Source organism: Lactuca sativa, chromosome 3 (assembly GCF_002870075.4).
Source record: "Lactuca sativa cultivar Salinas chromosome 3, Lsat_Salinas_v11, whole genome shotgun sequence".
Classification (NCBI taxonomy): domain Eukaryota; kingdom Viridiplantae; phylum Streptophyta; class Magnoliopsida; order Asterales; family Asteraceae; genus Lactuca; species Lactuca sativa.
The window spans coordinates 9,249,425-9,263,507 of record NC_056625.2 but is presented as its reverse complement, the minus strand read 5'-3'; the positions used below and the strand labels follow the sequence as shown (position 1 = coordinate 9,263,507).

The 14,083-nt window shown below is 28.6% G+C and overlaps 1 protein-coding gene across 1 annotated transcript; it reads left to right on the top strand.

The window, feature by feature from the left end:
• The first annotated feature begins 5,781 nt into the window (after positions 1-5,781).
• Positions 5,782-8,253, top strand: LOC111920799 (replication factor C subunit 2). Its single transcript, XM_023916360.3, has 7 exons — positions 5,782-6,079; positions 6,749-6,855; positions 6,952-7,053; positions 7,150-7,345; positions 7,422-7,550; positions 7,635-7,829; positions 7,898-8,253. The coding sequence occupies exons 1-7, from the start codon at positions 5,915-5,917 to the stop codon at positions 8,006-8,008; spliced, it is 1,005 nt and encodes a 334-aa protein (XP_023772128.1). The 5' UTR covers positions 5,782-5,914; the 3' UTR covers positions 8,009-8,253.
• Positions 8,254-14,083: the final 5,830 nt, after the last annotated feature.

The following is a 14,083-nucleotide window of genomic DNA, read 5'->3' as shown; positions in this document are numbered from 1 at the left end:
GGTATGATTTTAGTTTTTGGAATTCCAAATCAATCAATTTCCAATTTTTGGCCCAAGGACAAATAACAAGTCGAATACTCGTGCGTTGCACAGAATACAACAATATATTTGAAAATTTTAAAAATATATGCTTTTTAAATATATCAATGAAATTGTTATTAATTTTTATATAATAAATTTTATAATAAGTTTATATAAACATTGTTTGTTTTGAATTATATAATGTAAATATCTTTTAAAATCGTATAATCCTAAGTGTCTTAATGACGTCTAATTGTAGGTTACTTATGAATAAAATTAAATATAATATATGATTTAATGATATTTATAGTTGTTGTTATGATTAATTAATTTTAAAAAGTTTATTTGCTCAAGATTTTAATTTCTATCACTGTAATTATTTAAAATATCAAACATTATTTTGTTTTTAAAGACAACAATATAACTTTTGTATATAATTTTATTTTTAACTATTGTAGTTCTAAGTTATTTAAATTAACGTATTTTGAAACTCTTGATTATTTTAATTTGGTTTCATAAATTTAATGTTTTTAAAATTTATTTGATGAATATTGTTAGTTTCTATGATTCTAGTTATTTAAAACAAAAAACATTGTTTTTGTTTTTAAAGAAAATATTATAGTTTTTTTTATATAATATTACTTTTAACTATTATTATTGTAAGTAGTTTTTAAGCTATTTATTTAAAAATTGTTAATGATTACAAAAAATAGTTTTTTTTTTTTTTTTTTTTTTTTTTTTTTTTTTTATTTTTAATTTAGGATTACAATTTAGGTTTAACACTATAATTTATAATCTTTAACTATTTAGAAAATAGTCTCTCGATTTTTTTTCAAAGTTTAACTGAAATTTTGATTTACGTTAATTGTTTAATATTATATTGAAATTAATAATTTAACTATTTTGCATCAACTTATAAATTATACAAATGTTGTAACTTTAAAATGATAATTGCTCACATACGACAACATACTTAAACTAATAAATTAACTATAATATGTTAAAAAGTTAAAGTCATAATTTGTATACTAAATTGATATAATATATTGATTATTTTGAATTATATGATAATATATACATCTATTATAACTGTATAATCTCAACCGTTTGAATGACTTCTATCCGCGAGTAACTCATGAATAAAATTAAATATAATATATGACTTATTGTTAATTTATTTTCTTAACGTTTTAATTTCTATCACTATAATTATTTAAAACATTAGGCATTGTTTTTTGATTTTAAATGTAACAATATAATCATTTATATAGAGTTATTTTTAGCTATTGTTATTGTAAGTTATTTTAAGCTACTTATTTGAAAACTTTTAACAATTATACAAATATATTTAGGAAATATTTTAGTTAAATTGATATTATAAATTAGTTTTTGCATTTAGCATTACAATTTATCACTTTTAACTATTCACATAATATTCATTGAGTTTTTTTTATGTGGAACTGAAATTTATATTTAAGTTGACAATGTAATGTTATATTTAAATTAACAGTTTAAGTATTTTGTCCAAACTATTCCAAAGTTATAGCTTCAAATTGATAATGGTTTACATAAACAACATATTAAATCTAATAAATTAAGTATAATATCTTAAAAGTTAAATACATAACTTTATAAGTAGAAATAAATATATTATTTTAATATTAAAATTTAGTTTATTTATGATTACACTTTAGGTTTGATATTTATTTAACCTTGTTAACCAAACTATAATCATTATTAGAAATACACTACAATTTATCTTTTAACTATTTACAAAATATTTTTTAGGTTGTTTAATTTAAACTAAAATTTATATTTAAGTTGGTCCTGTAATTTTATATTTAAGTTTATAATTTAAATAATTTATATAAATTTTTCAATAGTTATAGCTTTAAAATGATAACGATTTACATCCAACAATATATTAAAACTAATAAATTAAGTATAATATATAAAAAGTTAAAAAAACATAACTTTATAAGTAGAAGTAAAGATATTCTTTTAATATTGAAATTTAGTTTATATATCATTACACTTTAGGTTTGATATTTATTTAATCTTATTAACCAACTTATAATCATTATTAAAAAGAAATTGAAAAATCATGAGAGTTTCAAATGAATGCGGTGAAAGAAAAAATGCATGAGAGTTTCAAATGAATGCGGTGAAAGAAAAAATGCATGAGAGTTTCAAATGAATGTGGTGAAAGAAAAAATGCTTCATTTATAATATAGTATGATGATTTTGATTTTGACATCGAATTTTTAACTTTCACAATTATATCATTATATTTACGATTTTGTTGCAATAGCAACCAAATGACTCGTTCTCTCTGTTCACCTGGTAACTATTTTTTTCGAATTGCAACAAAGTCATTAAGTTTACCAAATTTTCAATTTTGGCACCGAGTTTCAAATTTCAAGAAAATCACTATATTACCACAAAATTTCAATTTGGACATCGGATTTTTTTTTTCTCATTTGTGTCATTACATTTACAAGTATGTTGCAATGTCAACTAATTGAGCGATTCAGTAGATGTTAGTATGGTTTAGAAGCTCGATTTGTACAACAAATACTTGAAAGTTTGGTCCAACGGTTCAAACTCACTTACAAATCATCGAAAATGACATAGTCATAATTTCAAGAGATGTTATTGTGGTTTAGAAACTCGATCTGTACAACAAATAAATGAAGACCCTTTCAAGGTCAATTTAGTGGTTTAACCTAACTAAACATCTCCTGGATCAAACTTGTAGGGGTCTTCATTTACTTGTTGTACATATTGAGCTTCTAAACCATAATAGCATCTCCTGAAAATATGAGTATGTATTTTTCAATGACTTTTAAGTGAGTTTGAACAACTAAATTGATCTTAGATGTCATTCCTAAAGAAATACTCTAACAAGAATTAAACATTAAACATTATAATAAAAAATGTCACCTAAAAGGGTGAGTACGCCCTTTGTGCTGACTTTTAAGTGAGTTTGAACCACTTTATCGGCCTAAAAAGATATGTGAAATTGCGTTCAATACAAAACCATATATTTGAAACTCAATCCTACCACATAAGATCTTACGTGACTTCCACATCACAATATTGTCATGTCATTGATTTGGTTGTAGCCTTTCTTCTTTTAGCTCATTTATTTGGTTGCCCTAAAAAGATATATGAAATATAAGGTTTGCATTGAACCCAATTTCACTTATCTTTTTAGGTCAATCTAGTGGTTCGGACTTACTTAAAAGTCAGCGAAAATGGCATAATCACCCTTTTAGCCTAAGTGATTGTTGTACCCCCAGGTTCACCTTTCATCTATTATACGAGTTAACGATTCCTTCACAATCAATAAACATAGAGATAACAAACAACTCGTAAGATGATTGGCAGGGAGGGGATCTTGGACCAACGCTTCGATGATAAAGTTAGTGAATACCTTAAGAAAATATGTCGTAAGTTATGTGGAGCTCAATAGAGTGAGTACGTATGATCATATACCTTGTAAAGTGGTATTGGTTACCTATTTATAGTCGATATTAGGAGGTGGTAACCTCTTTATGTACCGAGCAGATTTTCCATCGTGTCACATTAATGGTCATATACCTGAAGGTACACTCTTGTGTACTTACTAGCCGTTTGACAATTGTTTATTGATAGTAAAAGGGTCCATCAGTCACACGTCGTGGTACATGTTATATTACTCTAGGTTCAAATAGCCTTTAATACTTTTGTAATGACACCTTGTACTTTAGTTGTTACTTTCTGTGGTTCGGTACACATGCCTTAGTTTGGTATACACTTGGTCCAGTATGTACATGGTTTGGTATATACATGGTTCGGTATAGTGAGGGTATGTGCATAGCTTCATGCTAGACTATAATACCATCTTAGTGACATTATTATAATGTTTAATGTTTTATTCGATATAGTATTTCTTTAAGGTCAATCTAGTGGTTCAAACTCATTTAAAAGTCAGTGCAAAGTGCGTACTAAACCTTTTAGGACATGTTATTGTGGTTTAGAAGCTCGATCTGTACAACAAGTAAATGATGACCATACAAGGTCGATCCAAGAGATGTTTAGTTAGTTTGAACCACTAAATCGACCTTATAGGAGTCTTCATTTATTTGTTGTACAAATCGAGCTTCTAAACCATAATAACATCTCCTGGAATACTGATTATGCCATTTTCCCTGACTTGTAAGTGAAGTTGAACTTCTGGATCGACCTTCATATATTTGTTGTACAAATTGAGCTTCTAAACCACAATAACATCTCCTGAATCGCTCAACTGGTTGACACTGCAACAAAATTGTAAATGTAATGACATAAATGAGAAAAAAAAAATATCGGTGTCAAAACTGAAATTTGGTGGTAATATAGTGATTTTCTTGCAATTTGAAACTCGGTGTCAAAATTGAAATTTTGGTAAACTTAGTGACTCTGTTGCAATTTGGGAAAAGTGATTACTAGGAGAACAAGGAGAACCGGTCATTTAGTTAATATTGCAACAAAATTATAAATATAATGACATAATTGTAAAAATTAAAAGTTCGGTATCAAAATCAAAATTTTATTATACTTCCTTACAATTTACCCTAAAATTAAAATCTTATGGAATAACCAAACACTAACACCTCCTATTTTTCTATGAGTCAATTAAAGAAACGGTCCTTGTGGTTTTGTCGAATTTTTAATTTTGGTCTCTAAGTTTAAAATTTGATAGGCTAAATTCATGTGGTTTGTGAAAATTGCATTTTAGGTCATATTCCATATAAAAAGACCAAATTACCCTTTCTTCTTTTTTCTTTTTCCTTTAACAATATATATATATATATATATATATATATATAAATAATTGTTTTTATCTTTATTTTAATTGAATTATTATATATTATTTATAAAATTAGTTTCTATTTTTTAAATCAATTATCTAAATTATATAAAATCATACCACTATTATTATTCTTTATTTTTTGCTTTACTTATTTATCTTTGTTTTTATGGTTTAAAAATCTTTTAATATTTTTGAAGTTTTATTTAAATATTTTTTTTAATGTTTTGTTCGTTTAAATTATATAATGATTTTTTTACCAAGAAACTAAAGTGCAATTTTCACAAACCGCATTGATGTAACCTAGGGCTATAAACGAGCCGAACGAACACGAACAAAGACTTGTTCATGTTCGTTCGTTTAAGTTAGCCGAACAAATGAACGAACACGAACAAATAAACGAACGGAGTTTTCTTGTTCATGTTCGTTCGTTTATGTTCGTGAACATGCTAAACGAACATAAACGAACAAAAATAAACAAACACAATTGAACATATATGAACATAAACGAACTATAATACAGTAATGTAATAAAAAACAATTGAAGATATATGAACTTAAAAAAAAAACTTAAACAAACAAACATAAAGGAACGTAAACGAACAACATAAACAAATATTTATGAATGAACGAAACCGTTGTTCATGTTCGTTCATTTAACTAAACGAACGAGAATTTGTGTTCATGTTCGTTCATTTTTAAATAAATGAACATAAACGAACTTCCTGCCAAAATGTTTATGAACGGTTCGCCGAACGTTCAGTTCGTTTACAACCTTAACATTACCTATCAAAATTTAAATTTAAGGACCAAAATTAAGAAATTAGACCAAACCATAGGGACCATTTCTGCAATTTATTATTTTTTTAGTTAAAATCGAATTAGGGGGTGGAAAGAACACAACCGTAATACGAGTGCCAAAACTTAAAAAGTTTCAATAGGAAAGGGGAGAAAAGTTAGGGTATATTATACTTCCTCTCCTTGCCATTTTCCCTCCATTTTGAACTCTCTAGGGTTTCTTACAGTAGTGAGGTCCGATTTCCCTGACCACAGATTTCTATGGCTTCTTCATCAGCTTCCTTGTCATCAAGCCATGGCTACGAAATTCCATGGGTTGAGAAGTTCAGACCTACAAAAGTGGCAGACATTGTTGGGAACGAAGATGCCGTCTCCAGGCTTCAAGTAATTGCGCACGATGGTAACATGCCAAATCTCATCTTAGCTGTAAGTAAGAAAACCCTAATCTTATGGTCAAATTGCTTATTGCAGTGGACTCATTTACAGATGCACATGAACGAAAGAGTTGTTAAAATCGATTTACATTTTCTTTTGTTTTCTGTATGTTGCTAGGAATATTGAACTCATTCACTAAGTTTTATAACAAATTTTAAACTGATCCGCTTAAGTAGCTTTACATTCACTTTTAGGGCTTTTATCAAAGATCTATCATCACCTCAACTTGTTTCGTTTTCTCTTTTCCAATCTTTCAACTCACCTCTGGTTTCCTTAAGGCGAATTTGACATTGGTGTATATGTTTGAATCTAATATATCAAAATGGATTATATTTGGAATCATAATGCCTAGCTGGTGGTTTTGTTTCATGTTTCCAGTAAAGAAGCTGTCTTTTTTGATCCAAGTAACAGCGTTTCTTAAAATTAATGCTTATGAGATCCTTCAATGGACTGGTTTTCTTCTGCCATACTTTATTCTCTTAAACAATCAATTGCTATGAAGTATACCACATTGATTTTTCAGTCATATATTTATCTAAACCCAATCATTAACGATTGATAGTAGAGTGATTTGTACATAGTGTAGTGTGGACACATGCATAGTTTATCTTGATTGAGTAATATACTTTCTTGAGCATTACTCCGTTTATGCATTTTCAGGGTCCTCCTGGAACAGGTAAGACCACAAGCATATTAGCTCTTGCTCATGAGTTACTTGGACCAAATTACAAAGAGGGAGTTTTAGAGCTTAATGCATCAGATGACAGGTCTGCATTTTGTGCTAATTCTGGTTTACATCCCTATTTTTCAATCTGTTTGCCTATCTTTCAATCTCACCATTCTTTTCTATTTTTTCCTTTCAGAGGTATTGATGTTGTGAGAAACAAAATTAAGATGTTTGCACAGAAGAAAGTCACTCTACCCCCTGGAAGGCACAAAGTAATCATTTTGGATGAAGCTGACAGGTATCTTGTTCTAGGGTTTCATCTTTCAACATCATTTTTTATATTATTCTCTCATAAGTTTCATTTTAACCTTCGATTTGGGGATCATTGATTCAGCATGACATCTGGAGCACAACAAGCGCTGAGGAGAACAATGGAAATATATTCAAACTCTACCCGTTTTGCCCTTGCATGCAACACATCAGCAAAAATAATTGAACCCATTCAGAGTAGATGTGCCCTTGTGCGATTTTCCAGGTTATCTGATCAAGAAATCCTTGGTCGGCTCATGGTTGTGGTTGATGCAGAAAAGGTAGGTAACCCTTTATATTACTTTAAAAATCTTTTCCAATTCTACCCCTACTGATATCATCACTTTACTAATGTAGGTGGCATATGTCCCAGAAGGGCTTGAAGCGATTATTTTTACTGCTGATGGTGATATGCGACAGGCTTTGAATAATTTACAAGCAACTTATACTGGATTTCGATTTGTGAATCAAGAAAATGTTTTTAAGGTCACAAATTCAAATAATGATTTATTGCTGCTTTTTAAAAATGTCAATTAAAAATAACGCCTTTTTTTTTTATTGGGTTTTCAGGTGTGTGATCAGCCTCATCCTTTGCATGTGAAAAATATGGTCCGGAATGTTGTAGAAGGGAAATTTGATGATGCTTGTTCTGGTCTGAAGCAGCTTTATGATTTGGGATATTCACCAACTGATATCATCACTACCCTTTTCAGAATCATAAAGAATTATGACATGGCAGAGTATCTGAAACTGGAATTCATGAAGGTAACAACTTTAATTTTATAATAAAAAAAAGTTAAAAAACGTTATTTATTAATTATAAAAAATTGCAGGAAACTGGATTTGCACATATGAGGATCTGTGAGGGAGTTGGTTCATATCTTCAACTATGTGGTCTGCTTTCAAAGCTCTCGATTGCTTGTATTACAGCTAAAGCAGCATAAGAGCAAGGCAATGACAAAAAAGAAGCTTGCTTTTATTTTTATTTTTTTATTTGGCATTGCTTCTTTTTCTGACATCTGTACTAGATCTTAATTTTCTTTTTCTTCTTCTTCGTTTTGTTGATGGTTGGTAAGTTTTTAAATAGGATCAAATCTTGCAACCAATTAACCTGAAACCATCAGTACAGTTGTGCTGTAAGTTTTTAAGTTTTTATAATTTCTAATCTCTAGTTTGTTTTTGTGCATTAGTAATATATTTTCCTACAATTAGCTTGCTTGTTATTCAAAGACAAAACTGCAAAATTGGTCCCTGTGGTATTCAAAAAACTTTGGATAGGGTCCAAAAAAATTTCAACTTGCATGGATGGTCCAAAATCAAGAATTTCCTTTGGTTTTGGTCCTGCAAAAATTGAAAGGACTATTTTGCCCTTAATATTATTTTTTATATTTTTTTATTTGTTTTAGTATTTTAATAATTATAGAAAAATAGAAAATAAAATAAACCCCACAACCTCTCTCTCTCTCTCTCTCTTCTCTCTATCTATCTATCTCTCATCCACACGAAGCATTCCTAACCCTAGCTCCTTCTCCGTTTACACAATCACAGACCACTCTCTGAACTACCCTAATTGTTGCGGCAACACTGACGTGTGACCTCCCTAGAAGTCTAAGAAACACAACCATTGTTGTCTTTGTCCCAGAAGTGCCTACTACCTGTAAGTATGACTCCATTGTTGATAACCAAACACCCTCTGGAATCCCCTTATTCACCACCATGCCCTTTAGCTCGTTCTCTGCTTCCTTCTCCGTATCTTCCTAACCTTAACGATCAGATCCACACAAAGCATTTCTATGTTCTGTCACTGTTAAAATCTTACCTGGGCCTTATTTATCGATGATTCTTGAAACCATAACCAACAAAGCCGATTCAGAGGCTGCTTAAGCCTAACAAAAAGTTCCTCTGCCGCCGATTCAAGTACTCTGACATCGATTGAAGCTCTGGTAAACTCTAGATCATTGGTCATTTGTTTATTTGATCTACACCCGTTCTCCTTACTCTGCCCTTTCATTTATGTTTCAATTTCATTTTCCCCACCTAGGATTTTTTCAGAAATTGATGATTCCTCCCTGGAATCACCTATTATTGTGTTATCTTGAGCATGTCTTGATTGGTGATTCCTGAATTTAAGGGGGGTGTTATAGGAAGAATTGTTGGTAAACCCAGATTTGTCTTTGAAATGTACAAGAGGTGATAATCGGTGGTGGTTGTGGTGTTACTGGAAAAATGGAGGTGCGGTGAATGGAGATGATGAGAGATGGGGTTGGGACCAAATCCGATTGGGAGAGAGAGAGAGAGAGAGTGTGTGTGAGAGAGAGAGAGAGAGTGTGTGTATGTGTGTGTGAGCATTTTTTATTTTCAATTAAAGTATAAAAATAAATATGGAAAAATACAAAAAGAAATTAGAAGGGCAAAACGGTCATTACAAGTGCTTTATGGACCAAATTCACAGGAAATTCATGATTTTGGGACCAAAACCAAAGCAAACTCTTGATTTTGGACCATCCATGCAAGTTGAAAGCTTTTTGGACCATATCCAAAGATTTTTGAATACCAAAGGGACCAATTTTACAGTTTTGTCTTATTCAAAGGTATAATTAGATTCCCATCGAGGGCAACATGTCATTTGTATGAGAAGAGTTTACATGGAATACACAAAGAAATTTGGAACAAGATTTCCAAAATTGTGGTTGAATTGTGAAAATAATAATTGAGTTTGACAACTCATATTGTCCAATTTGGTGGCCATTTATGTTATAAAAAAATATGGTTATTTTCTGATATAGTGTTACAAGATATAGTTATTTAATGAATGTCACAAAAAATAATGTAGTTTCATATTCTAGAAAAAGCTCAAAACATTAATGCATACTTTTTTTAGTTTTTTTGGAACAGGAGAGTTACATTAAAAGCATAGCAAGATGATAGGCATTAGGCACAATATAATTACATTAAAAGCCTAGCAAGATGATAGGCACAACATGATAATTACATAAAACTTATAATAATATTAAGTTTTGAAGCCATACCCAATTAATTTTGAGTCTAAATTGTTACTCCTGCTGTAAAACCAAAATAAGAATACGTAATTGTAGATAAAAAATCGTTGTATTTTCTCGTTTAGTCATTTCAAAAATTATGTCGTAAAACTTTCAAATCGTCCAAAAAATCGTAAGATTCACAGCCTCAAAACACTTTTTATGAAAGGTAGTCATCCTTAAGTGATTTTAAAACAACACACTAAAGGGTATCCAAATCTATACAATGTTTGTCAAGATCAAATTTGATTGAGAGTTTATTTAATTTAATTTTCCAAACCAATTAAAATGCTTCATCGAAACAAGGTTATTTATTTATTTATTTAATACTAGTTTATAACCCGTGAGAACCACGGTTATAAAATTAATTAAACTTTCATATAAAAAGTCAAAATTTAATTAATTATTTTAAATAAATTATTATTTAAGAGAAATTTTTCTAGTTATATAAAATTATAATCGTTGATTTAAATAAATACATGAAGTTATATCAACTTATAATATGTATTAAATTTATTTTATTTTTCAATCTAATGTTATTAATTTAATATAATTAGAGTGGGAAAATTTAAAATTTGAAATTTAAATAAAAGAATCAATTATTAGTTTAATATAATTAGAGTGAAAAAATTTAAAATTTGAAATTTGAAATTAATAATTAATAGGTTGACAAGTGGCATGATAATGAATATATAACATTAATGAGGTGTTCTAATTGTATGACATTTGTCAATAGGAGATTAAACCTATTCTTTTATTAGAACAGAGAGAGGAGATTTGGTATGTTTATCACAATTGGATTCATAATCCACTCCATGATTTAAAAAAAAGACACATATCATGTGCTTTGTTTTAATTAACGAAAGTTTGTTATCATTTTTATAATTACTAGGAAAATTTGGTTACTATATAAAATTTTTATGCTTGCTTTTTTTAAGAATGGACAGGAACATCAAACATGTTCTTTGTTACTTTGTGATCGGGCTAACGTAATTCATACGTACGCTCAAAAATTATTTGGTCTATGAAGGATCTTCAAAGCATATAGTTCTACCTAACTTCATGCTTAAACATAATTAACTTGAATAACTAAAATATTAACAAATATCCACAACAGGAAGTTTTCTGAATAAGTTTTTGGTCACACAATTGACATTTGACATTTGACATGCCTACAAACCAGAAGGCTAACCAAACATCAACAGTTAGGGATTTTTTTACAAAACTTATTTATAAATTATAATCTTACCAATAAAAATTTATAAAACATATGAATATAATATTTATAAAAATATGAAAAAACTCGATGCATAACCTTGTAATTTTACAATCAATATTTAGAAAGCCTGCACAATAGGGTTCTACGGTCATCAAACCTTATTTGATCCAATAGGCTATTGAAATAAATAAATAACCTTATTTCCAACCGAAAACTCGTTTTTTGAGTTTGAAAAACCATACTGTCTTTTTTTTTTCTTTGTTAAACATACTACTAAATTTAAGAAACTTTTTTTTTACTAAAAATTAATACAGATGATATAATGTATGTTTGTTATTATAATTTTCAGTAAATACTATAAATGAATAATGGTTATAATGTATTTAGTCATATAAACGTATACATAAAACCCCATAATTTTGGATATTTTGCTTCGGTATTTTATATTCAAAAATTCAAAAAAAAAAAAAAAAAAAAAAAAAAAAAAATTCAAAATTCAAAAATTCATTTTTTTTTTCTAAAAACGACAAACCAAACTCTTCTGTTTTGATTTATTTTTTATTTTTTTATTGTAGATGCCATAAGAGCATCTAAATATGAGCGCCTTTTCAAAAAAAAAATGGTGTTAAATTATCGCACTAACAAACAAAAAATCTCAATTTTTTTTAGAGTAAATTACACGAATGGTCCCTATGGTTTGGGGTAATTTGCGTGTTTGGTCCCTAACTTATTTTTTTAACTCGGAAGGTCCCTATTGTTTGTTTTTGTTACACACTTGGTCCCTACCGTTTGTTTTTGTTACGCACTTGATCCCTGTTTTACTTAAAAATACTATTATTTAAATAGAGAAAAATGTTGAGGTAGGTAAGATAAGATGAGAGGGGTGGTGTTTGGGGTGTGTTTATTTAAATAAATAAATAAATCAATGGAAAAATAGTCTTTTTAGATAAGACAGGGACCAAGCGCGTAACAAAAACAAATAGTAGAGACCTTCCGAGTTAAAAAAATAAGTTAGGGACCAAACGTGCAAATTACCTCAGACCATAGGGACCATTCGTGTAATTTACTCTTTTTTTTTACAAAACTTTATTATGAATACTACAAATATTTTTTTTAAATGGTAAACTCAATAGCCCTGTCGAAAATACCCGATACCCGAATTACCCGCCCGATTTTTTCGGGTATCGGGTAAATCGGGTATCGGGTAAATTTTTCCGGGTAATTGGGTTACCCGATTTTTTTTTCGGGTCGGGTAAAGGGTATATTTTTTGGGTTTCGGGTATACCCGAATTACCCGAATTACCCAAATTATTTTAAAAATTCATTTTTTTTATAGAGCTTGTACTATATAGTAGGTATTTGATCACACTTAAACTAATATCATTATTATAAAACATAAATATATTTATTATGACAATACGACACTAACAATATTAAAAGTAATTTTTATATATCATCACGTTCTTTAAAACTTAACTGTTTTCTATATTATAGTTTTTATTACAACTAACAAACTCATTATCTTGACGAAACTTTAGAACATGGCAAAACTTATGACTACATTTATCTTAAACATTTTAAACTTTTAAATTAAGATCTTTAGGTATTTGTTTTTTTAACATCTTATTAGATTAGATTAAGTCGTTAAAAAAATACTTGATATCTCATATATTATTGAGTAGAAAATCTCAATGTTCAAAGCTTGAGTAACTTCGTTTATGTCTCGTTTGTTTATATAAACAAAACTAATAAAGCACGACGTATTTATTTCATTAAATTTATTTTTAGGTGAAATTCAAAAAAAATCATATATTTCGGGTAATACCCGAATTACCCAAACCCGACCCGATACCCGAATTTAGTTTGGGTAGGGTAACGGGTAATTTTTCTAACATGAAAAACCCGAATTACCCGACCCGAATTACCCGAAACCCGAAAAAATTACCCGTTCAACACCCTTAAAACCCAATATATGAACGGCCTATGGAACATAAGACTTTTTTTTTGTATGAAATTCCCTTTCTAAACCATTTTCCTAGCGACCAAAAAAGATATGCAATTGTATTCAAATTCCTAACATATTTCTTTTCCAACTTCAATTCCAATTCCTTCGTAAACATTTTGCGAACCAAACATCACCTAAACTTCTATCCAGGTTATTTAATTTACTTTTATTTATTTGTTTGTTTATTTTTATTGTAGAAACAATAAATCATTTTCCATCCAATAGTGGTACTTTACATATACTTCATTTAGTGGGTTATCCAACCCGGTTTCATCCATTCCTCTCTTCCCTTTTCTCTTGTACTATAAGCTTAAGAACTTATATATATATATATATATATATATATATATATATATATATATATATATATATATATATATATATATATATATATATATATATATATATATATATATATATATATATATATATATATATTGTTTTGTACGTTTTCAATTGATTGAGTCGAAAAAGATTTTAATTTCATGTATTATGGATTGAAAAAGATAAAAAAAAACTGATATCACAATAAATTGAATGAATTAGAAACATTGGCAAACCACCATGAATTATATATTCATTTGTTAAAACCTTTTTATTACTTGCACTTCATTGTCTATAATTTATGCAACCATTAATTTACAAAGTCGATGCCAATATTTTCCGAAATCATTGATTTATCAAACATTTTAAAGTAAATCAAATATAGACATATAGTCCTTATTTATTTTACAAATAAAAATACAAGATGTTTAAT